Here is a 27,574-nt window from a genome sequence, read left to right as displayed (position 1 = left end):
CAGTTTGATATGCTGTTCAACTCATAAAAGAATTTGGAGATACATCTATATCTGTATCTATATAATTAGACTTAATGAAAGAGAGAGAGAGAGCGATGGTTGTCGAAGTGGTGAATGAGTTCCCTTTCTGTCATCCAATGTGAATCCTTTTGTTGCCTGGCTGCAGTTTCTTTCCATGTTCAGATTTATTCTATATTCCAAATCATTCATCTTTAAAATAACAAATATAGCAATGCTTGTAACTAGCAGACTAGAGATGGTGGGTAAGAGATAGTGTTGGAATTGTTTAAACCTCCCAATTGTATAGAATGTACAATAATTTGCACCTGTATAGGACTCGGACTTCAGCTCCAGAACCCATGAACAAGCCATCAGCCAGTGACCAAACCTACTTCCAGAGTATGGCTGTTACATTGGCCTGATTCCTGCTGCCAACAATATGAGCATGACTGGTGGTCCTCTGACAGCCCCACTGACTATTGAGTCCACCCTAACTTAACCTGTCTGATTGCTTTGCTCATTGTTGATCTTCAGTCCATCAGCCTGATTCCCTTGATTCTGGGATTGGTGTTATCAGAACAGGTAACAAGTGTCTCATCATACATTCATTTTGAGTCCTGGATGTATAACAGATGCTCCAACTATGTAAGCAATATCTTATCAAATATACTGAATATTAAGTTAATTATTTATAATCAGAATGGCTTTGGTGTGCTTAACTAACATTCACTTCTTCTCCAGCCTTTGATGTACATGAGAACCAATTAATTTGTCTGTCAAGTTGAATTTCAGTAGTTTTAACTGAGAACTTCCTTCCTCAAACTTTCTAGAAATCTCTGTCACATAATTAATAACTTGATTGCAAGTCATCAAGTATATTCTGTTACAACTAAATACAACTTGGCTTAACCAAGTCATTTAACAAAAAGAAAAGCACAATTCTGGTGCTCTCTCTGGTAGGAGAGAGCACCAGAATTGAAGAAAAAAAGTAAAAGGAATAATTAACATGGAGAAAGAAAAATGGGAGACACACATACACACAAATGGTGTCCACAATGAAATTGAGAGGGAAAAGATCAAAGGAAAGAGGAATTAAAGAATAAGAACAAGAGGTAAGAGAAGTACAAGGGGCATATAGGAGATGACAAAAAGAAGAGAGAAAATCTGCATATTTAAAGCTGAACACTCGGTTTGATTTTAAACAGCAGAAACAACAATCCTGATCTGACAGATTAAAAATGAACTGGGTCAGCATTCCCCAGTAGATATTCCCATCTATTTTATCTTCAAAGATAGTTTCAAACATTTTGCTTGGGGAAAAATCATCCGTTCCAATTTTAGTTCCCATTTTTGGAACATGTTATCTCAGAACATTTGAAATGGAATTGCTTCCCTTACTATTTTTATTTTCTTATTTGTCAATCATGAAATGGCATATGCAATCTCTCACAACCATTTTTCAGGAAAACATTTACATCAATGATTATTATGGCAAATACTCAAGAAAGTAAACGACCTAGATCTTCTCCTTTCTCCCACTCTGTTTAAAATAAAATTCAATACAGATGATTCTGTTATGGGAAGATACCTTTATGCTCAATATCACTTAGGATAACACATTCCTACAGTAGACATAGGAATTAGCATTTTCTCAGTACAGCATGGCATAAATGTTGCTCTCCCTCTGGAAGAACTCAGTTGTCCTCTCTGATGCTGGGATTCATTCCTAGACTGCCATAACCCTTTATCATTTGCACATGGTCACGTGAAACTTCTCTACGAATCACATAGACTTTCTCACCAAGTGGCACGGACCGGGGCACGTACATATTGGAAGAGTGTGATGTTCCCTGGTTTTCTATTGAATAATTATATTCTTTAGTACATGTAGAAGCACTTGAGTGAATAATCATGCAGAGCTCTTTAAAAATAAAGCAGAATCTGGAAGGGTGATGTGAAATTTTTCTAATTGCTCTTTGGTGATTTGGAAATATGATACAAACATGACTACTAGAAAGATGTGCAGAAGGAAGAGCTATTTATTTACTCTCCTTCCCACTTCCAGATTCTCAATTAAGAGTATATCCAGATACAGATTGTGTTTACGCCATTCTGCCCAAGATGTTATATATGGATAGTGATTTATTAATTAAACCCATTCCTTAATCCATGCCAATATTATTATATACATATATTTCCTGCAACGATTAAAAATAAACATAATACATTTGAGAACTTTAACATACAAAGATGTTATAAGAATTTATATTGGTTATTTGCTATTTCTTGTCCACTAGTGCTATTTTACAGTTCCTGAAAGAATACTATGTACTTTGCATTTTTTTTGAGTTATCCCTCCCCCCAATACTGACATTACTTTTACAAAAATGGTTTATTGACTAGAGGGCCAATTGTTCAGGAAATATAGTAAACTCTGAGTATAAGCAGCATTAGAACAAACAGAAAAAACAAATGGAGCTGTTATTATAATTATTCTGAAAGATGATATCACAGTTTAAGTATTGGTGGACTCCGAAGATATTCTCTTGAGCCTCTGAGGTTCAGAGATGCCAATGGACAGAAGAAACAATGTAAATCCAAAACCTACTGTTACTGTACATTCCCAAAACAGCGAAAACGAACTAAAACAAAGTTTGAGTTACTTAAATACTTAACAAAAATTTATTGCAAGAGATATATTTCACTGAATTTACAGTTTCAAGGAACATGGTACAAAACGTAGTGCCATCAGCTTTGTCTAAACATTAAATAGGTGCAAATACACAAAGATTTAAAAAAAACCAAGGAGCATACTTTACAACATAAATTACAGTACTATAAATATATCTTATGTACATTATACATACTCTTAAGACACCATTTTAATGTACAGCGTATATTGGTTTTCAAACTATTCAGTGCCTTAATAATATTATATATCAGAAACTTAATAATTTATTTGCATCATTACACTTACAGTAAGTGATTTCCTATCAATGAGGCCATAGTTTGGCTAGTTTATTTCCACCATTTCAATACGCAATTATCCACTTAGATGAGCGTTGACGCAGATAGCAATAGGTTTCACGTGAACATTTTCTCTCCCTTTCATGGCGAGGACTAGAACAGGGGTTGCAGTGGGATGACAGTAGGGTGTGGGGCAAGCAGTGAAGGGAAGAGGGCATGGGGTAAAGGTGGGAAAGCCAGATGGCTAGGATGAAGAACGGACGCTGGAATGATTGGCATCTGAGGAGGAGCCACAAAAGTTGGCTGGTTGCCAGGACAAAGCCTTGGTCCGACCGGTCCCACTGAGATCTGAGGTAACGCTGTTCTGGTGAGAGCTGGGGCGTGGGAAAGAAACTGTTGGTGGGGCTGAAGCACTTTGAAGGTTCCTGCGGCCGCAGCGGCGGCGGCGGCGGCGGCGGCGGCCGCGTGCTGCTGCAGAACCGCGTGGTGCAGAGTGGTTACAGAGGTAGAACAGAAGGGCTGCTGCAGAGGCAGAGGCTGCAGAGGCTGCAGAGGCGGGCTGGGCGGGGGGAGGGCGGCCGGAGCAAAAGTAAACTTGACCTTGTTGGCCAGCATGTTGGGCGGGAGGATGTGCTGGTAGACCTCACAAGGCAGATTTCTGAATTTATCGTGGTTTTCTATGGGGATCAGCAGCGCCTGATCCGGCAGAGCTAATGGAGCCAGGATTTGCTCCGTCGTTACGAAGGTGTGACCGCTGACATGTGCTTCCTTGAACGGTAATGGTGGCTGTGTGTTAAGGATTCCCGAATTGAAACGCAGCCACTCGGTCGAGGCCTCGTTCACCTTTCCTTGTGGAAGGGCCTCTGCCAGTTCGTAATGGCAGAGGTACGATTTCGGCTGCGACTGTCTGAAGTTCCTGTCGGTATTAGGCACCTTGAAAGGAATTTGCTTTTCATGAATATTTATACCCTCACCTCTTTCTTTCTGTTGCAGCAAGGTATTGCCAATTTCTTCTTTTGTTGCGGCACTGGCTACGTGGTAGACAGAGGTGGCGCGTGGGTAGGAGATGTCCCTCGAGTCCCCAGAAGGTGTCTCCAGCACTGATTGCGCAGCCTCACCACCGGCTTCAGGAGGAAGGGGACCGCCCAGGGGCAAAGTCGCCTGGTTTTCTTCTCCCTCTGCTTCTTCTGAGTTCTTCTCAGCATTCGCAACTTCTTGTGGTTTTACGTCCCCTGTTTTGTCTTCACTTACTAACTCCTCCTGGTGACATAAGGAAGAATTGCCCTTCTTGGGATGATCTGTGTTCTCTTTGAGTTCCAAAGCTTCAAACCCGATGTGGAATCTGCTTCTTTTTCTCCTCCGTTTCCTTTTAGGCTTGCAGGGAGCGGAAGCACGTGGGGGCCTCAAGAATTCTTCTGGTAAATAATTCTGTCGATTTAAACTTTCATCCGAAGAATAAGAATATGAATGTTGTCTACGTTTTCGATGGAATCTTTCTGATTCATTAATGAGAGAATTATAACCTCTTTTAACAGCCTGGTTCTGGCTCAGGCAGCTCATGTCGTTTTGAAGAACTAGGCATCTGTGATCCTGACTACAGCCGGATATTTTGGCTTTCCAACTACAGTAAGTTCTGGAGTAAGTTAAATTATGTTTTCCAGACTGTATCACTGTTGGATTGGATTGTTCACTGAAAACAACTGAGCTCTTTGTACAGTGGTTTTTAGAACTGTTAGCGTCATTGCTATCATTTTCAGTGTTTTGAGCTTTACACATTTCTTCATTTTCACTTAAGTATATGGATGATGGTTTGGGCCTTTTATCAGGTAATTGTTGTGAGTCTAATAATTGCCCTGCAGCTAAATACTGCTTTTCTGAAATTGTTTCCAGTAGATTCTTCCTAGTTATATCAGTGTAACTGTTTTCCGTTTCCATTTGGAAGTGAATTTCCGACTCTTTGGTTTTCTCCCCATGATGGTGCTGACATAACTTTTTTCTTCTTTTCTTCCTTCTACTTTTATGGAACCAGTGTTCATGAGTATCTTTCAATCTTATTTTGTGATATTTCTCATCTAGAGTGCCCTGTTTCATTTGACATTTAGTAAAATTGTATTTTTTTGTGTTTCTGATCCTACAGGAAATATTTTTATACCTCTGACCCATATTCCCATTTTTTCCAGAATTACAGGTATTGGAAAGAGTACCACCAACCAAAAGAGGAATGACCTGGGTGCATTGATTTCTGCTGCCTCCAGTGTCATAATCAGTGAGTCCTACAATAGGTGTGTCCTTGCATTCTGAAACTGGTCTCTTGCAAATGTCTTCTCCCTTCTGCTGAGAAGAAAGACCATTTAAGGGCAGCTTATTCTTATCTAGATTGTTGTTTAATTTAGTGGACTTGAAGTCAAAACAGAGAGGGTTACAGCTATAGGAAATTGATGGTTGAGTCGATGTATAAATCAGCATTTCTGATGGCCACTGAAGAATTGTGGTTCCATCTTTGTTAAGTACGGGTACAAATGGTTCACATGGTCTTTTATATAAATCTTTTTTTTTATGGAAGGTTATATTTTCCTCTTCAGAATTTGAAGGGGCCAACATCTCAGGACCATAATTTTTATTGTCAGCTTCAACTATAGATGTATCATGGTCCTTAACATTTTCCTCTGTGATAGCTTGCAAAGATATGCATTCATTAGCTATATCGAGAACTGTGGATTTATTTCCTAACAATTCGGAACTGTTATCACTCATAGGTATGCCTTCATTAATAATAACATCGCCCAGTGGTATTTGATCTGCTAATGGGATTGAATTTTGGCAATTATCTGCATCCGAAGATAAAGGGAGTTGAAACTGGCAAAATGAAGGTAATAAAAATGTATCTTTTTCACTAGAAACTTCTTTCATCTCTTGAGTTTGAGCAGTTTCTTTCTCAGTGCACATTCCTTCTGGTGGATGAAAAGAGTTAGCTTTCTCCTCAGAACTCAAAAGCACATCTGTTGGTGAAGATAGTTGAAGATGACAAGTACCAGGGACAAATCTACTTTTTCTGCTAAATCCTTTTTCCACAGAGGCATCATCATTGTATTCAGAGAAGGCTGCAGCTGAGGACTCCAGCTTCACTGCTGCTTTCTTTGGAAATGCAAAAGAAAAGCCAATTTTGTGTCTGTGAATTCCTTGGGCTTGATCCCCAAGTTGGTTATTTTTTGCTGTATAATTATTTGCACTTTCTGGATCTTCAGCAACAGTGGTAACATCTTTAGTATTCTCTTCACTATGAATCAAAGTATATTTGAAATCTTCCTGGTTATTAACTGAATCCACAGCAACTCTTTGGGAAATTTCATTACAATTTTCTTTCACAGTAACAGTTGTTGACTTGAACATGGGGCCACTTCCAGGAGCACTAGAAACAGAAAAGTACATATTAGATAGGACACTTCTGAGGAAAAATATTCAAACACCCCATTTCAGACACATCATTATAAGATTTCTTTTTCAAATTTTAAGATCTGTATAGGAGAATTACTTTCATTTCGTAAGGTTCTCTTTCATAGTGCTACAGTTGCGTTTAGTTACTGATTATTGTTTGGGATAACTTGGAGAAGCTGTCTCGAAGTTATTTCTATAACTATTAACAGCAATATCAAGGACATTCCTATGTTCTCAACCAGTGCTTCCTGACCAAGGTTCTTTATCCCATGGCCTCTTCAGTGATATTTTGGAATATTGTAGAATCTCTACAGTTATCTAAATTTACAAATACTTAACATCGTTAATACTACATGGAGAATATGAAGACAGCTTTAAAAAATTATAACTTCAGAAGGGCTGGGAATTCGGTTCAACAATTCAATTCAATCAATGTTCACTAAGAGTCTACACCAGGCCAAGTAGAGTCCTGCCATGCAAAATTAACTGAGATAATACTGGCTTTAGAATTTTATTTAGAATTGCTATTCTTAATATTTAAAAAAATTACCCTGAAGTTGTAAATAATATAATATAATAGTAAGTGTAGGACAAAAGACTATTTACTTAAGATGCAATTTCTATTTATTTGGCATTGCAGGACACCATAAATAGTGAGCTTTTCATAAAAGAACTGTACTGTGTGGCATATAAACAAGGAGTTACCTAAATATCATCTTTACCCAAAGAGAGTCATGCTGTGCAGAATTTTCCATTCTATTAACTTTAGTTTCTTAGAAGTTATAAGTGTCCCCCAATATTTTTAGTTGAATGTTTTCTTTATTGAATCTCTAACACAATGGATTGTTTCACTGCACATCTTTAGAGGCCTCAAATTAATAGGAAAAGTGTGTGTGTGTGTGTGTGTGTGTGTGTGTGTGTGTGTAATGCGAAATAAGTACTATTGCTGAGGAAAGTAATTTAGGTAAGTTTTGCTCTTTTTTTTATACATATCTTATTATTAACTCTAGTTCTCTAAATGTTTCAGAATTTACATTTGCAAATGCTACTTCTAGGACATTTAATTGCATAGGCCCTATGGTTCTCTATAACATTAACTTGAAGTTCTATAATTTTTCACTTACTGCCACACAGAGAAAAAATATCTGTTGGTATGACTGAATAGCAGTTATATTGGTCTTTGACAGTTCCCTAGAGGATTAAAAATACATTAAATTTTATTTTGAGTTTTTCAAATTTGACATTCCAAAGAATGTTATGATATACCAATATATTCCCCAACACTATATTCAGCATAAAATAGATTTGCTATGAAATAGTTTTGTTTTAAACAAAAAAAGAGAGGCCTATTTGTTTTGGGGTGGAGGGAGAGAACACTCTAAAAAGTTGTCTTCTTTTTATGACAGTTCCCTGTCCTGTATTGTAAATTCTGAATTATAACATTATAACTACACACTGGAGAAGCAGGTCAAAGTGTAAGAGCTTTGAACTTCTAACAGTTATTACTGTTTATTCACAATGAAACTAATTTTGACCTGCCTCTGCAGTTCACAGGGCCTTCTTGATCTTTATTTTTTTTAAATAAAAGATACTTTCAAATAAAAGTCCTCCAAATTTTCAATCATAAATAATTTTCTCTTAAAACTCCTTTTATAATAAAGGTCATGAGATGGTGCTTTGTTTTCTTCTTCAATCAAATATTTTGAATTTCCACCAAGAAACAGAAGAGGTTTCAACTAAGTGTAAATAGCAGAGCAATGTGAAATTAATTTTCTTGAAAACTAAAATTATAGGAATGTTGCCTTTTTATTGAAATGTATATTAAACAGGTGTTTGCATAAAATTCAAATTCAAGTTACTGTTTACAGCCCACAGAAAGCCATGAAAATGTGAGTGCCTTATTCTGGGTACAGAAATAAATAGATTTGCGCCCTTTATTTCTGTGTCTTTTTTTTTTTCCTTTGGTCATCATGTTTTAAGAAAAGTTAAGCTTTTATTGCACACTCACCACACAGTTTCCTTTCTTAGCTCGGCCAGCTTGTGCAGGCGTTGGAGTGCCTTTTCCTGTTTTCTTTCATCTTTCCTGGATTTAGATGCTACATTTCGAGCAAATTCCCTTTGTTTCAGTTCTTTGAGCCTCTATTAAGAAATATGGAAATGATTAATAGTATTTGGCTCTATGGCAATGTTAAAGTTACTATTGTTACTGTTGGAATTTTCCAGTACATTATCTTTTACCTCATCTAAGGAAAAGACATTTGTGACAACTCATTTCTAGCAAAAATATTTTTTGTATCTTTGGCTTGTGAAAATACCAAAGCATATTATTACATTATATCAAAGATATCTAAGCCTTATATAAATTGGAATTGAAAATTTTCATTTCTGCTTACTATTTTCTGCTAAGGTGCCTAATTCTGTGCCTAATTCACATCAAGTACTAGAGTCTTGTAAACCCCTAATTTTCAAACAAATTTAACTAGATGGTATATTTCAGTTATATATAATAAGTATCATCATTTTGATGTGCTATATATTAGAAAAGTATCTGGTCCTTTCCATATTTTCTAAGAATAAATGTTTTATGTTAATCCATAAGGCAAATAATCTCTACTAATATGCTTTAAAACAATCCCTCCCCTCAAATATCAGGCCTATTTCCCAAATAATTCAAGATTTGGGAAGAAAATAAATAGTGCTCTTTTCGAAATTCTTTTTACATCGGGCATATTTTCATCTGTATTAAAGGGGGTCAGTTTTTGGATTGAAAAGTTTTGGCCAGGAAAAGCATGTCAACTTGAATAGAATCAATAAATAGCCATGTATGTGGCATGATTTAAGAGACACCAAAGTGGTCCTTTGCCCCAAATATTTTCACTATAGTCTTCCACAGAGACAGTGTATGGTTATTAAAAATAATTAAAGTACTGGGGCGCCTGGGTGGCTCAATTGGGTAAGCATCCAGCTCTTGATTTCAGCTCAGGTTATGACCTCATGGTTTGTGGGTTAGAGCTCCATGTCAGGCACTGCGCTGACAGCACAGAACCTGCCTGGGATTCTCTATCTCCCTCTCTCTCTCTGCCCCTCCCCTGCTCTCTCTTTGCAAAAATAAATAAATAAACATTTTTAAAAAATAATTAAATTACTATTTTTTCTGGGGCACCTGGGTGGCTCAGTTGGTTAAGTGTCTGACTTCGGCTCAGGTCATGATCTCATAGTTCCTGCGTTCAAGCCTGCATCGGGCTCCATGTTGTGGGGAGGCTGCTTGGGATTGTCTCTCTCTCTCTCTCTCTCTCTCTGTCTGTCTGTCTCTCTCAATAAATACACTTAAATTTTTATAAAGTACTATTTTTTCTTATGAATGCTCATGGTGTTATGCATTGTGATATGTCAGAGTCTTCCAGTAGGACACTAAGAGAATAAAATATACACTAATCACATTTTTATTAAGTGATTGAATAAAATCTTAATAAATGCCTTATACATGTACATTGACATATTCCAGGGGCTTGGAACAATGCTTGGTATATACAATACCTGCTCAATAAATATTTGTTAATTTATATGTGAATCAGATTCTCCAAAGTAAGAATTTTCCCACCTCAAAAAAAGTTAGTCATACTGATGAAATAATGTTGGATCCCAAATGATCTTGCATTATGCCTACTTAATTTCACCTACATGGTATGATAGCTCAAGCTTCAGATAGTCTCTACTATTTTAACTGATGAGATTTATATGAGGTGTGTGTGTATATATATATATATATATATATATACGATTATTCCAGAATAATTTTTTTGAAATAATGTAGATGATATTTTTGAGAATGCTTCTTTGACTGACATATCTGTGAAGAAAACTATTTAGAGTTAAATTTAGATAAAAGGTAGATCATGTCATAAACATCTAAATTATACAAGTATTTTAAAGAAAATAAAACTTTGATATCATTGTTTTGGTGCGACTATTAAAAGTAGCTACATTTTTATAATATGCATTACATTATTATTGATCATTAAAAAAAGACCTAGAATTACAGTATAATAGGCCGAGGAAGTTTTAGCTCTAAGTTTTAGGTATTTATATTCTTGGACATCTCTATTTCCTAAAACTTTGAAGTCATATCAAGACTTAATCAATAGACAATTATTGAGCAGTAAAAACAGCCATTCTGTTTAAAGGCTAGGGTTTTTTAAAAAGATTAAGGAAAATATTTTTACCTTTCTCCGGTTTATGTCTGTATGTCTGTAACTGTGTGGGTAAGTGTATTTGAGTGTATGTGTATTTGGATTTTGCAGAAAAAAGAACACAGATAGGAAAAGATAACAGCAGTTATTGGTTGAGTTATTTTATTGTGCAATATAAGGGCGGAACTGGGGTGCCCAAAAAATCCCAAGAATGTTACCTGAGAAAAGTGACATCTGATGTGGGTGTTCAAGGATATAAAAAAGCATGAAGAAGAAGGGATAGATGTTGGAGGTAAGAGAATATTTCAGGAAAGTTTTGTGTAAATGTAGAAATAGGAGCATGCATATTCTAAAAATGAAATGCAGGTAGAAACAAGTATGGTTAGAGCAGATTGTATGTGTGGAAATGATGAGAAATGATGAATTACAAGGTCTAACCAAACCAAACCTGCCTATCATATTGTGAAATGTGATTGGAGGAAACACTGAAGGATTTTAAACAATGCAGTGTTACAATGGAATTTTCATTTTTTCAAGAATCATTTGGCATCAGTATGCATGAGATTTTGCCATGGAACAAGATTAAAGAGAAAGACATGCGTAAGTAGGATATTACAATGGTCTAGGTAAGAAACATTAAGAGTCTTTCCTAAGGCAGTTGCAGTAGGGAGGAAAAAGTCGAATTGGTGACTTATTCGATGTGCAGAATTGAGTGGCCTAAAAGGATATGCATTACCTTTACTGAAAATACTACCTGCCATTGTAAGAAAGAGGCATTCAATCAAGAGGGTTTGGGTGCTAGGAGGTGGATGCTAACAGAGAATTTGAAAGAAAATAGAAGTCAAGTTCTCTAAAATAAACATTTAAAAGAATCAAAGTGCCAAAGAAAGCAAAAAAATGTTGAAATACCAATGTAAGAACTAATGTTCAAATAATTTTTTAATTATTTATAAATAATGGTATTTTAACAAATAGGGCTAATTTTATGTCCTACCAGATCCCTTGGGAAACTAGAGACAATAAACAAGAAAGTTAGACTTGACCATTTTTAACAAAATCTTTAGGATATAAATTAATTTCTATTATACACATTATATATATATATATGTGTGTGTGTATATATATATATATATATATATATATTAGAAAGCTAAGTTAAAAGTACAGTGCTTCTAACAAAAAACAAAGCTCTTCTAAAGCAAGTATATGAAATGTCAAGAATTTCACTATACTGTTTCAAATTAGCCATTATGATTTGAATTAACTTGTTTCCATTGACATAGTTAAATATCAAGGAGTCCATCAATTATCAAATGCCAGTACTGTTATATTTTCTGTGAATGACATGGCTGGAATCAGACTTCGAATGTGCATTTAGAGAACTGTGTATATTTACAATGTAAATGTTGCTTTAATCTTGTAGAGGTTGTTAAGAAGCACCACGCTACATTCAAGTGTTCCTACTGATGTCACTCTCCCTCTATGTACACATAATTCTCGCAGTGACACACTTCCTGATATCAAGGTATCAGGAGCTTGATAAGGTAAACGAGCTTGGCTAATATTGGTGGTCTCTTTAGCTGCAGAGCTTATAGGCCTGGCCAAATACTTTGGTTAGTTTAAGCTGGAATTTATCAGCCGTTATATCCTTTCTTGTATTTTTCTGCAGCAAAAATGAAGTCCTACATCATATTTTATATCTAGCAGAATAATTTTGAAAGGTAAATAATAGAAACCAAGTAAATTCTTTTGAGAATGCCAAATGAAAAGAAAATTTAAGTTCAAGTTCCACACAAAGAAATGTACAAGATAATACCTGGGAGACTTATGGAAATATCAATGCTATTTCAAAAGCTTTCTGAACAATTTATTGGCAGTCATTCAAAACAAATTCTTAGTGTTAAATGTCAAGATAGGGATGACAGTCAGCAAGAATTAGAAAATTAGAAGAATGTTAAAAAGAATTTGTGGGAAGATATGGTCTAGCTACAGTATTACAAAACAAATTACAGTATATAATGGCATATTATTCAATTTATATTTTTGGAAATATACAAGTAGACAATGGAAAAACAAAAAGAATCAACAGCATTTGGTTCTACTGTCTCAGAGGGTCTACTCTACCTTTCACTGTTTTACTTCTATTAGTCTATTAAGAACCAAAATGTCACAATCACATAGGTCATTGATCCTCAGATATGGTCACAGGAAACTCATGTAGTTGGATGGTTGGGAAAGTTATGATGATCCTGGTCTCAACTTAGTGATGATGTTTTCAGAGACTGGCAAAGCCTTAAACAATGTGAGAAAGCTTGATAGAGAAAGAGAGAGAGGGAGAGAGATAACCATTTAGATAACTCATCAGTTTGTGCTTAGCATTTAGGTAAATTAAACTGTTTTATAATTGCAAACCAAACTTTCATGAATATTCTCATATTTTGTACATTTGTCTAATTATATCCAAAAGATACGTTCCCACACAAACAAAACTGCTAGAATAAAAGATATGTATTTGCCCTTTTTGAGGTTTTTCAAACTGCTATTCTTAACTTTAAACCATATTTGTATTCCTCCCAACAGTATATGAGAGTATATATCATATCCAATACTGGGTAGCATCATTCTTAATTTGTTTAATTAATAGGCAATATGTGATATATCATTAATGTTTTGCCTATAATTCTTTTATTAAGAATGCTAGAATATTTTTGTATACATATTAGCCACCTATATTTCATTTAGAATTAATATTGTTCCTTAAAATTTATTAAGCAATACTGTATATGTTACTTTGTTTAGTTCTGAAAATAAACATATATGCAAACAAGGCTACCATTATGATCCATATTTAGAGAAGACAAAACTGAAGCTAAGCAGATTTTAGAAACTGGTCCAGAATCACATGAAAGTGGTAGAACCAGGACTGGAATCAGGATTTCTGTGGGGAATAAGTTCTGTGGGGAAATTCCTTGAGCTTGCACCAATGGGTTAACAAGGTTTAGGACTAAAGCTTCCGAGATTAAGTAAACAGGGCGAAACACCCCCAGCATAGAATAAAAGCACAGGAATAGGAAGCCACAGGATGAAAGCATCTAAGATTATGTAAACAGGGCAAAAGCACCCCAGCATATTACAAAAGCATAAAGCTGCTTTCACATGGTGGAAGCTTCCAGAATAGGTTAACAGGCAAACAGGGCAATAGACCTCTGCAGCAGGGTGAAATTGCCCAGAGCTAATCAGCAAAAGAAAGGTGCTGCTTTGTTGACCCTGAGGTAGCATCTTGCTCTGTCTTATCCCCTAGGCAAGTTAAGATAAACAGCCTGGTGCCTGCTGTAAACAGCCATCTGTTTTTGGCATCAGGATTTTGTTTTGTATTGACCCAAACCCCTAACACCACATAGCTTCAAAACCCCCTTTTTCTCACATACATGAATTAATAATCACTATTTCATTGTCTCTTTCTGCATTCCATCATGTTTGTAACCCTTCTGATCCTAATAAACATGGAGCAAGGACCCTTACTCAGGGCTCTTGTCTCCTCCCAGATACTAGCCTCTCTTGTATTCAATTCTGCATCTGCTCTCTTGCTGGACAAGAGAGACCTCCAGACTCAAAGTCTGCGACAGATTTTTTGGAACATTACCTATGATTTATCTCTTATATTTACTTGGCTATATGTTTTTCAAGCTGTCTAACTCTTTGGGTTGGGTTGAGGTGCATATATCCATTTATCTCTCAGAAATTATTAATTGAGTGTACATTATGTGTCAGCTGTTATCCTAAGCATAGTCTATACATATGGGACACAGAAGAATGAAATCCTGTTTGTTTCTCGATGTTTTCACAATACTTGAGAAAGAGAGACATTACAACAATCAAATAAGTTCACCTTATGCTTTAGTAGAGCATGAAGATCATGGTGGAGGAAAGTTGAACCAAGAGTGTATGTGGCGAGGGCGAGGATACCGGTATCAAATACAGTAATGAAAGCAGGTTTTCTATTAGGTTAGTTTGCTCTTTCTTTCTTTCTTCCTTCCTTTCTTCCTTCCTTTCTTTCTTTTTAAACTTTTAATGTTTTTATTTAATTTTGAGACAGAGCATGAGCAGGTGAGGGGCAGAGAGGAAGACACAGAATCTGAAGCAGGCTCCAGGATCTGAGCTGTCAGCACACAGCCCGACGCGGGGCTCGAACTCACAGACTGTGGGATCATGACCTGAGCTGAAGTCGGATGCCTAACCGACTGAGCCACCAAGGTGCCCCAGGTTGCTATTTCTGTTTAACAATGACCATAAATGTAACACCTTAAAATGGCACACATTTATCATAGGCCTATGCTTCACACAACCAGTGTTGGCCAGGCCGTATTCTCAGCTACAAGCTTGTCTTGGGAAAAATCATCTCCCAAGCTTCCGGGAACCTGTTGGTAGAATTCACTTCCTTGTGGAGGTAGGACTACTCGCAGATAGCCAGGGCCACTCTCCGCAACTGGAGCTGCCAGCGGTTTCTTGCCTGTAACACGTGCACGAGCCATTGCAACATTGCAGCAATGCAACATTGCAGTTTCTTCACCATCAGCAGTCTCTCCATTCTGCTAAGATTGAATCTTATATCATACAATCTATATATAAAGCAACTTAATTAATGGAGTGACATCACATCACTTTTTTTTTCACATTTTATCAGTTAGAAACAAATCACAGTTTTCATCCATATGCAAGGGAAGACTCACTGGGGTCAACTCAGGGTGTGTTCTCCCCTAGAAGATGTGTCTCCTCATTGAGAAGGTGATATTTGAGTAAAGATTTTTGTTCTTTTCACATAGACAGAATAGTCAGAGTAAAAGTACCAGGGAATTGCAGATTATTTTGTTTCAATTACTGCTCTTAGCTGCATGTTAGTGCTGACATTCCTTAGCTGCAAGTTTATAAAGGGCGGGATAAAGAATAATCGGATCCACAACACTAGGCAAGTGACAGATGATAGAGGAGGAGAAAACTCAGACCCAGTTTCCAGACAGTTCTGCACTGTATGCAGGCACCATCCAAAAATGGACAGAGCAACACTACAGCTTTCCTCTGGGACATCTCTGAAGTGCAGTGATGATATCCTCCCAAAAGAGAGAGTTTTGAGCAGTGAGTCTGGTTGTTCATTTTGGTTGGGAGGAGAAATGGCCAGAAGAGATATACTGATTCATGTGTTGTGGCCCATGGGTTAGCTGGATGGTTAGAAACTTGGAAAGCACATAATTAGAAAATTAGTGACAAGGAGGTCTGGGGAAGAGATATGTGGCTAAATTCCTCTGAATGGACTAAAAAAAGATGTTTGTGTCCCACAAGAATGTTCTACAAAGGGTCATCTCAACAGAAGAGGATTTTTATAATTATTTAGATAGGATAACCTGTTCTGTGGATACAAGATAGTCTCTTTCCTCAGCCACCCCTGTCACTGTCCCATGAGCTCAGGAACAGAATGGCCATGGTGGCAGGGATGGTTGTTATGCATGGGCTCAGCAACATGGAACGTTTTCCTCAAGGATGACTCTCTGTAGCTATTCTGAGTGCCCAATCTGCCAGCAACAAATCAGTACTGAGCCAAAACAAATGGACAAAGAAAACAAAACAGAAACACACTCATTAATACAGAGTACAGACTGGTTGTTACCAGAGGGGAGGTGGAGGAGATAATGGGAAAAAATAGATAAAGGAGATTAAGAGGTACAAACTTTCAGTTATAAAATAAATAAGTCATGAGGATATAAAGTACTACATAGGGAATATTATCAATAATATTGTAATAACTTTGTGGTGACAGATGGTAACTAGACTTATCATGATCATTTTATAATGTCAAATCATTGTTTTCATACCTGAAACTAATATAATATTGTATGTCAACTTTATTTCCATTAAAATTTTTTTAAATACATAAAAAGTTGAAACAAAGCAAATAAACAAAAAACACAGAGCCCCCAATATGGCACCATTCCCAGGAGTGATCAGCCAGTTCAATTTAATCAATTTAAGCCAATTGATTAAATTGGGACAGCTTCCTTCATGAAAATGGCAGTATTTTGTTCTCCCTGGAATACATGATTACTCTGGATATGGACCTCTCATTCTTCCATGCGATGCTTCTGCCAAGACTATAGGCCATAGACTTATAAGATGCCTTATTCACTATCATGGTATTCCACCCAGCATTGTTTTTGATCAAGGAACTCACCTCACAGCAAATAAAGTGTGACAATGGGCCTATGTTCATGTAATTATGATTTTATTGTGTTCCCCATCATCCTGAAGTAGCTGGTTTGATAGAGTGGCAGAACGGCCTATTGAATACTCAGTCACAGCTCTAGCTGGATGGCAATACCTTGCGGCACTGGGGCAATATTATCTAGGTGGCTATATATGCTGTGAATCAAGTTCCTATATATGGTGCTGTTCCCCGCATAACCATATTAAAAGGTTAAAAATCAAGTGGTAGAAATAGGGATGGCACCACTCAATATTACCTCTAGTGACCCACTAGCAAATATATCCTTATGATCCAGGGGAAAACAGACTGCCACCCCACAAAGAGGGTAAGGAAAATTATGTCTGGAATATAGGAGATCCCTTTTGATGTCACTTAAAATTGCCATGTCCTGTGATTAGAGTCAGTGGAAATCTACAACAGCCCCATTCACGCAGGATTACTAATAGCCCTCACCCTTCAGGAATGAAAGTTTGGGTCACTTCACTAAAGAACCACAACCAGCAGAGGTGATTGCTGAGGGAAAAGGGAATAGGTAGTGGAAGAAGGCAGTTATAAGTACTAACAATATCCATGTGCCTAGTCACAGAAATGTAGGCTATAACTGTGATGGATAGTTCCTCTACACATTATTATGAATATGAATATATATTATGAGTATGAATATTTATGAATACATATAACCCTTCTTTGCTCCTTTATTCATTTTATTATATAACATAAGATATATCAAATTTACACCATACATCATAGTATTAAAATCAAGGAGAAGAGGGAACATCAACCGGCACTCTGCATCCTCTTCTGGGGAGTTAGTGTGTTTTTGGTTGCATGCAGGATAATTGTATCATGTTAGGCAGCATATGACCTGTTATTATCTTTATTTGAAGATTAACTATAGTTTAAGGTGATGTCTATGAGTGACAAGTCAACTAGGAGTGGACTTGTGATGGTTAACTCTATATGTCAACCTGGCTAAACCATAATATTTGGTCAAATATTTGGTTAATATTTAGTCAAAGTGAAGTACTTGGTCAAATATCTCTGAAATCACTAGGAAAGAACTTTTTGGGTAAGATTAATGTTTCAGATGAGTAATCAGACTTACTCATTAAATCATAGTAAAGCAGATTGCCCTCCATAACCCATTCAATCAGTTGAAGGCCTTAAGGGCTAAGACTGAAGTCTCTCTAGATGAAAGAATTATACCTCCAGACAGACTGTAACATGAACTCTTTCCTGATTTTCCAGGCCAGTAGTTTGCCCTGTCAATTCTGGACTTGTCAGCTCCCATAATTGTGTGAGCAAATTCTTAATATCTCTCTTTGTCTATCTGTCAACCTATCATCTATCTACTATCTATCTATCTATCTATCTATCTATCTATCATCTATCTATCTATCTATCATCTTTTTCTTCTATATATCTCTCCCTCTACATATATAAATGCATACATGGTTCTGTTTCTCTGATTAATACAGTTTTTCACCAGAGTATGGGTAGTCTAGCTGTGATGTCTGTGGTAAACCTTGCAAATTGCCTTCACTTTATCTATTATATATCTTTCTACTTCATTAACAGAATTCCAGTTTGGAGGCTAAGAAAGGTACTCACTAAAATAGTAAAATCCCAGCCTCCCTTGTAAATAAGAATGGTGATGTGACACAGTCTTCACTAACTGAATTGTCAGCAAATTTATCTGAGGAGGATATCCCTGAAAAAACTTTTTTTTTAAAGGAAAGTCTTGGGGTGCCTAGGTGCCTCTGTCTGTTAAGCATCCAACTTCAGCTCAGGTCATGATCTTGGAGTTCATGAGCCTGGAGCCTGCTTCGGATTCTGTGTCTCCCTCTCTCTCTGCCCCTTCCCTACTCACGCTCTGTCTCTCCTTCAAAAAATAAATAAACACTAAAAAAATAATTTAAAAAAGGGAAGTCTTATTAAAAGAAAAATCCCCTTTCTGTTTTTTTAACCATGTTGTCTACTTCCTGCCCCTGTGTACTTGTGAGACTTAGATGGGCAGCGGCCATCTTTCAATTTTGAGGCTATCAGCTTGGCAGAGAAGATCTAGATGCTAAAGACAGCAGAGCAAATAAATAAATATTCCTGTTTCCTAATAGCATCATTGAATTACTGTATCATCCTTGGACAGATTACCTATGTAGTTTTGGAGAACAAAAAAGAAAAAAAAAAGCCAGCTTATTTGAGTTTTCTGTTACCTGCAGCTGAATATAACCTTAACTTACATACCCACTTAGTAGATGTGTGACTGGATAATTCACTTCATATACTAAGACCTTTGTCTCTGCAGATGAAGATGCTGATGATATCTAAAATTCTTTCCAATTTTTACATTCTAAGATCAATGCTTTCAGTGTCATCATTTAAGCTGGATTTAGGTGGTACTAAGTAACATATATTTAGAGCAACAAGAAGAATTGCCTTGTTAGGTGATTTCCCTTCTATAAGTAAATCCATTACTGTTTTGAATTACTCTAATACTTCTTTTTCTAGTTTCATATTTCTTAGTACGTTAATATATCACCCACTATTACTGTTTCCAGTTTCAAATTTCTTTTGAATTGCCAAGAGTAGTTTCTACCAAGAACTATTTTCAATGGCTTTTGAAAAATCTAAGTATGATTTCTATCTTACAGAGAAGTGATACCCTCAAAGAATTACAACTCAATCACCATCTCTATTTCCTGAATCAATTTGGCTCTCTTGGAAGACACAATGCAGTAGGTACTATTAGAATATTAGCAAATATGTTTCTTCAGAGGAAGTTAAGATGTTCAAGCGAATGGTATCACACTTCATTGTGTAATTTCCTTCCAGTCATTATTTAATCAATGGCATTATGCTGAGTGAACCTGTGGAAGACTCTTTTTAAAATTTCTTTTCCCATTACTATCATGAATGTGTATCATTTGGACATTTCTCATGGAAGCTTTAAAAGCATCTAATCTTTTAATGGCATATCAGATCTGAACAATATCTTTCCCCAAGGCCTCTCATTCTTCAGATTCCATTAACTCAAGTTTCTCTTTGTGGACAAAAAAGTCATTCTAGTTTTAATATAAAAGTCTTTGCAATCTGTATGTGTTATGTCTACAACTGATTTTCCAACTATTCAGTTCATTTTCTTAAGTGCTGAATCAGAAGTGTCTCGTGCATTGTAAGTACTCATGAATGCTTGTCAAATTGAATTGGCCCAGGATGGCAATGATTAATTTCCTCATACAATAGGAGGCTCTGGAAATTTACTAACAAAAATCTCAATCAGATCTTTGATAGTGCAAGGAAAGCCATGTAAACTCGTATAAGAAATATTGACACTTATATTTAAAACTACGCAAACAACTTGAGGGACCCGAAGTTGAAGAATAGTTAAAAATTATGGTTTGATTTTAAAAGGAAATATCATGCAGCTATCACCAATAAGAACTGCAAAATAGTAGGATATTGATGTATTTTGCTATTTTTAAAAATAACATGCTAATAACTTACAATATAATCAACTATATCTGCATCTAGAGTAAAAATGCCAGAAAATAGGCAACATATTAATGATGTTTCACTTTGTAACATAAAATCAAAAGAATTGTACTTTTATTTTCCACTATATGGTGTTTTCCCATTTTTTTCTTATTAGTACACTTTACTTTTATTTTGAGGAGAGATTTTTAAAATTATATTTGAAATATTAAAATTATATATATTTCAAAACTGAAACAAAAATTACCAGTATGTGGATCCTTTCATCATATGCTCATATTTATGGTTCGATAAATAACTACATTGGTCTAAATATTTCTAAGCTCTCTCAACATGCAGAAGTAAATCAATATAACCCAATAAAAATAATAACATCAAACTGGTGATTTTTTACATATGTGATTTTTAACAACATGAAATATTTGTGGATTAATATTTTTTATCATCTCTTTGGTATAAATATAGTGGAAAATAATATATAGGGCAATAGTCAAAACTGTGGAAAATACAATCTTATTATTATTATATTATATTATATTATATTATATTATACATATGTATCCTTTTACTTTTTATTTTTCTTGCACTCAAAAATATTTATATATGTAATTACAAGTGACTGATTACTTAGCATATAATGAAGAAATTATACATGAAGGATTAGCAAACATTTTCTATCCTATGGAGGAATTTACTTTGATGTAACTTTATAGCTGTGTTTCTTAGGCATGTAATAAAGGTAGATATCAATTGTGTTATTAGGCAATTTTGCCTCTGATTGAAAATAATTTCTGTTTGGCAAATTGTGTCTGGGCTGAGAAGAATGTGAAGGAGTTATTAACACTTGATAAGAAGCCATCAACTGGTGCCCTCCCAGACAAAACTAGGTTTGTCTCTTGCCAGAACCATGGTAGTTATACCCATGGAAACTTTTGCAAGACAGAATAATTCCTAATTTGTGAGATGCGGCTTCTAAGCCACAGTGGCTCACATATCTACCCATTTGATCCTCTCTCTCACCAACTAAATTGTAACTTGGAATGCCGAAGGACAGAGCTACAGAACTGCTGTGGGAATATAAAGATCCCAGCTGGGGAGAAAAAACCTGGTGTGAGATGATGGCCTGTATTTTTAAAGTGAATATGTGGTATAACTCCAGGAGGATGGACTTTTAGTATTTAGTTGAGCACATTACTATCCCAAATAAAGTGAAGTTGTAGATTTATCAAGAAATTGCCCAAACTCTACATTTAATTTCTGTGGTGATATCTTGTTAATATTATCCCCCCCCCAAACCTATGTTACTAATATCAAGTATCTAGGAAGGCAGTATTTATCATGGAAAAATTATGAGTTTGGGAATATTTCAAGAGATTGAATTAGACCTCACCATTTGTTGTCTGTGTGATCTTTAGTGATTTTGTCTTCATTTGTAAAAAGAAAACAAAAACACCTAGGTAAAGCACATTTACTTCCCTCCACTCAATAAATATCAGTTTCTTTCTCTTCCTTGTTCTAACTGTGAAATTAAAAGTAGAATTCTACCTATTGTGTGTAGATCTCATATGAGACTGAGTTCATTGGACCAAAGCCTACTTTATCTTATAAACTTGGACAAAAACTCTTTCTCAAAAATAGTAATTAACCAACTGACATAATATTTAAAGAAACAAATATCAGAAATATTTTGAATTAGGTTAGCTTAAATGTATAGATTTGTATGTTTTTTTATTAATAAATATGACATTTCATTTGTGTAACACAGAGATGTTAAGTAAATTTGTAGAGATAGACGACATTTTAGAATGAACTTGGATTTGTTTTAAGTTTATTTATTTATGTTAAGAGAAAGAGAGAGAACGAGCAGGGGAAGGGCAGAGAGAGAGAATCCCAAGCACTGACAGTGTGGAGCCCAATGAAGGGATCAAACTCACAAATCACGAGATCATGACCTGAGCCGAAACCAAGAGTTGGATGCTTAACTGACTGAGCCACCCAGGCACCTCTAGATGAACTTAGATCTTTTTTTTAAATTTCTTAAAAAATCTTTATTTTTGAGAGAGAGACAGAGTGTGAACAGGGGAGGAACTGAGGGGAGGGAGACACAGAATCAGAAGCAGGCTCCAGGCCCTGAGCAGTCAGCACAGAGCCTGATGCGGGGCCCGAAATCATGAACCATGAGATCATGACCTGAGCCAAAGTTAGATGCTTAACCGACTGAGTCACCCAGGCACCCCTAGATCTTATATTTTAGAAAATCAATATTATATTTCATTTGTCTGAATTTTTCAATTTGATTCATATGTTTGTTTTGCAGCAATGGTTCCTATATGTATGTTTTAAGAAATTAAAAAATAAATGTATAAAGAATGCATATAATATTTTATTTTGCTCATTTTTGTATAAATTATTAATACTCTCAATATTAATACTCTCAGTAGATAATTATAAAAGAACTAATTTTTTTTAACATGTCAGGTAGTTTTGCTGCATTTTCTTAATGAAACTAATGGGATTGAGTTAATACTACTTCACTATTGCTTTCAGTTGACAATAGGCTTGTTCCTGATACAACAGTACAACTGTCCTCACAAGGGTTCTAAAAAAGCATAATAAAAAAATAGGCTTGTAACTTAATCACTTTAAAGTTTGAGCAGCTTCTGAAGGAACTATTGTATTAAAATTTCAAGTTAGAGTTATAAGTATGAAGAAGAGTGTTGGTGGAATTTTAACTCCAAACACTGAAATTAGTTGTAAACTTGGTCAAAGTAACAGAACAAAAGCAAGTTATATTTTTTGCTTTTATTTTTATTTATCCAGTGCTATTCTGACCTCTTTTATTGGATATCTATTTAAAAATAATTCACTGAACTGATTTCTGGAGAAGATGGTGGTGTAGGAGGACACTGGGCTCACCGCGTCCTGCTGATCACTTAGATTCCACTCATATCTGCCTAAATAATCCAGAAAACCACCAGAAGACTAGCAGAACAGACTCTGTGGAGCCAAGCATAGACAAGAGGCCCACAGAAGAGGGTGGGAAGGGCAGAGAGGAGGTGCTCGCTATATGGACTGGCGGGAGGGAGACGGGGCAGTGTAGGGGCAGCCCGCTCGACAAGGCAGAGCTCCCAAGTCTGACTTGCAAAGGTGAAGGGGCAAGACTGCGTGAGTTCTGACAGCCAGCAGGACTGAACATCTGGAATGTTAAAAGTGAACAGATCTACTCTTGGAGAACGGAGAGTGGGGAGAGCGAGAGGACACTGGGAGGGAGAGGTGTTGAGCCTCAGAAGACAGAACTCAGCTCGGTGGGGGACAAAGGCACTGGCCAGCGCCATCTCCCTCTCCCATCCCTCAGCTGAAATCCCAAAGGGAACCAGTTCCCATCACTGAACTTGCTTGCACCACGCAAACACACAACACTGTACTTCTGTGGATCTATCCACAGACCTGGGAGGGTCTGCCTGCCTCCCTCCCAGTGGTGCAGGGCCCCTCCTGCAGGGGACCACCAACTGCAAAGCGAGCTAAGCCTGCCCCTCCCACCACTGCGCACCTTGTGGATCCATCCCAGCTAATATGCCAGATACTATCAAAGCAGCACCACAAGCCTGGCAGTGTGCAAGTATCCCACACAGGGGACACACCACTTCACATTGAGTCCTGCCCCTGGGAGAGGGGAAGATAAGGTACACACCAGTCTCACTGTGGCCCCAGCAGTGGGCTGGGGACAGACATCAGGTCTGACTGCAGCCCAGCCCACCAACAAAAGTTTCTCTGGACAGTACATGGGAAGTACCCTGCAGTTTGGAGCCTCCCAGGAACTACTCAAAATGATGAAACGGAAGAATTCTCCTCAAAAGAAACTCCAGGAAGTAATGACAGCTAATGAATTGATCAAAAACGATATAAGCAATATAACAGAACAAGAATTTAGAATAATAGTCATAAAATTAATCACTAGGCTTGAAAAAAGAATAGAGGACAGCAGAGAATCTATTGCTATGGAGATCAAGGGATTAAGAAATAGTCATGAGGAGATAAAAAATGCTATAAACAATGTGCAAAAATAAAATGAAGATGACCACAGCTTGGATTGAAGAGGCAGAGGAGAGAATAGGTGAATTAGAAGATAAAATTATGGAAAAAGAGGAAGCTGAGAAAAAGAGAGATAAAAAAAAAATCCAGGAGTATGAGGGGAGAATTAGGGAACTAAGTGACGCAATCAAATGGAACAATATCTGTATCATAGGAATTCCAGAAGATGAAGACAGAGAGAAAGGGGCTGGCTGAAGGTGTACTTGAACATATCATAGCTGAGAACTTCCCTGAATCTGGGGAAGGAAAAAGGCATGAAATCAAAGAGGCACAGAGAACCCCCTTCAGATGTAACTTGAATCGATCTTCTGCATGACATATCATAGTGAAACTGGCAAAATACAAGGATAAAGAGAAAATTCTGAAAGCAGCTAGGGATAAACAGGCTCTAACCTACAAAGGGAGACTCATAAGACTAGGGGCAGACCTATCTACTGAAACTTGGCAGGCCAGAAAGGAATGGCAGGAAATCTTAAATGTGATGAACAGAAAAAATATGCAGCCGAGAATCCTTTATCCAGCAAGTCTGTTATTCAGAATAGAAGGAGAGATAAAGGTCTTCCCAAACAAACAAAAACTGAAGGAATTCATCACCACTAAACCAGCCCTACAAGAGATCCTAAGGGGGATTCTGTGAGTGAAATGTTGCAAGGACCACAAAGTACCAGAGACATCAATACAAGCATGAAACCTACAGATACCACAATGACTCTAAAGCCATATCTTTCAATGATAACACTGAATGTAAATGGAATAAATGCGCCAACCAAAAGACATAGGGTATCAAAATGGATAAAAAAAAAAACAAGACACATCTACTTCCTGTCTACAAGAGACTCATTTTAGACCTGAGGACACCTTCAGATTGAAAGTGAGGGGATGGGGAACTATCTATCATGCCACTGGAAGTCAAAAGAAAGCTGGAGTAGCCATACTTATATCAGACAAACTAGACTCTAAATTAAAGGCTGTAACAAGAGATGAAGAAGGGCATTATATAATAATTACAGGGTCTATCCATCAGCAAGGGTTAACAATTATAAATGTCTATGTGCCAAATACGGGAGCCCCCAAATATATAAAACAATTACTCACAAATGTAAGCAACCTTATTGATAAGACTGTGGTAATTGCAGGGGACTTTAACACTCCACTTACAGAAATGGATAGATCATCTAGACACACGGTCAATAAAGAAACAAGGGCCCTGAATGATACATTGGATCAGATGGACTTGACAGATATATTTAGAACTCTGCATCCCAAAGCAACAGAATATACTTTCTTCTCTAGTGCACATGGAACAGTCTCCAAGATAGATCACATACTGGGTCACAAAACAACCCTTCACAAGTATAAAATAATTGAGATCATACCATGCACACTTTCAGACCACAATGCTATGAAGCTTGGAAATCAATCACAGGAAAAAGTCTGGAAAACCTCCAAAAGCATGGAGGTTAAAAAACACCCTACTAAAGAATGAATGGGTCAACCAGGCAATTAGAGAAGAAATTAAAAAATATATGGAAACAAATGAAAATGAAAATACAATAATCCAAACGCTTTGGGATGCAGCGAAGGCAGTCCTGAGAGGAAAATACATTGCAATCCAGGCCTATCTCAACAAACAAGAAAAACCCCAAATACAAAATCTAACAGCACACCTAAAGGAAATAGAAGCAGAACAGCAAAGATACCCAAAACCCAGGAGAAGAAGAGAAATAATAAATATCAGAGCAGAAATAAACAATATAGAATCTAAAAAAAAATGTAGAGCAGATCAATGAAAGCAAGAGTTGGTTTTTTGAAAAAAATAAACAAAATTGAGAAACCTCTAGCCAGGCTTCTCAAAAAGAAAAGGGAGATGACCCAAATAGATAAAGTCATGAATGAAAATGGAATTATTACAACCAATCCCTCAGAAATACAAGCAATAATCAGGGAATACTATGAAAAATTATATGCCAACAAACTGGACAACCTGGAAGAAATGGACAAATTCCTAAGCACCTACCAACTTCCAAAACCCAAACAGGAAGAAATAGAAAGTTTGAACAGACCCATAACCAGTGAAGGAATTGAATCCGTTATCAAAAATCTTCCAACAAATAAGAGTCCAGGACCAGATGGCTTCCCAGGGGAATTCTACCAGACATTTACAGCAGAGATAATACCTATCCTTCTCAAGCTGTTCCAAAAAATAGAAAGGGAAGGAAAACTTCCAGACTCATTCTATGAAGCCAGCATTACTTTGATTCCTAAACCAGACAGAGACCAAGCAAAAAAAGAGAACTACAGGCCAATATCCCTATGACTATGGATGCAAAAATTCTCAATAAGATACTAGCAAATCAAATTCAACAGCATATAAAAAGAATTATTCACCATGATCAAGTGGGATTCATTCCTGGGATGCAGGGCTGGTTCAACATTCTCAAATCAATCAATGTGATACATCGCATCACATATTCATCGCATGAGAAAAGATAAGAACCATATGATCCTGTCAATCGATGCAGAAAAAGCATTTGACAAAATTCACCATCCTTTCTTAATAAAAACCTTTGTGAAAATCGGGATAGAAGGAACATACTTAAACATCATAAAAGCCATTTATGAAAAGCCCACAGCTAATATCATCCTCAATGGGGAAAAACTGAGAGTTTTCCCCCTGAGATCAGGAACATGACAAGGCTGTCCACTCTCACTGCTGTTGTTTAACATAGTGTTGGAAGTTCTAGAATCAGCAGTCAGACAACAAAAGGAAATCAAAGGCATCAAAATTGGCAAAGATGAAGTCAAGCTTTCACTTCTTGCAGATGACATATTATACATGGAAAACCTGATAGACTCCACCACATGTCTGGTAGAACTGATACATGAATTCAGCAAAGTCGCAGGATACAAAGTTAATGTAGAGAAATCAGTTGCATTCTTATACACTAATAATGAAGCAACAGAAAGACAAATAAAGAAGCTGATCCCATTCACAATTGCACCAAGAAGCATAAAATACCTGGGAATAAACCTAACCAAAGATGTAAAAGATCTGTATGCTGAAAACTATAGAAAACTTATGAAGGTAATTGAAGAAGATCTAAAGAAATGGAAAAACATTCCATGCTCATGGGTTGGAGGA

At 36.6% G+C, this 27,574-nt stretch overlaps 1 protein-coding gene across 1 annotated transcript in view; it reads right to left on the bottom strand.

Annotated features, from left to right (window-relative positions):
- Positions 1 to 2,090: 2,090 nt before the first annotated feature.
- ZNF804A (zinc finger protein 804A) overlaps positions 2,091 to 27,574 on the bottom strand; it is a 64,905-nt gene continuing 39,421 nt past the window's right edge. The window contains exons 3-4 of the mRNA XM_030323752.1: positions 8,411 to 8,541; positions 2,091 to 6,376 (exon numbers count right to left, since the gene is read on the bottom strand). Of these exons, the coding sequence (XP_030179612.1) occupies positions 3,121 to 6,376; positions 8,411 to 8,541 (3,387 nt within the window). The 3' untranslated portion in view covers positions 2,091 to 3,120. The remainder of the gene's footprint in view (positions 6,377 to 8,410; positions 8,542 to 27,574) is intronic.

Source organism: Lynx canadensis, chromosome C1, assembly GCF_007474595.2.
Source record: "Lynx canadensis isolate LIC74 chromosome C1, mLynCan4.pri.v2, whole genome shotgun sequence".
NCBI classification, from domain to species: domain Eukaryota; kingdom Metazoa; phylum Chordata; class Mammalia; order Carnivora; family Felidae; genus Lynx; species Lynx canadensis.
Note: the sequence above shows the minus strand (reverse complement) of the source record. Positions and strands in the feature narration are given on the sequence as shown.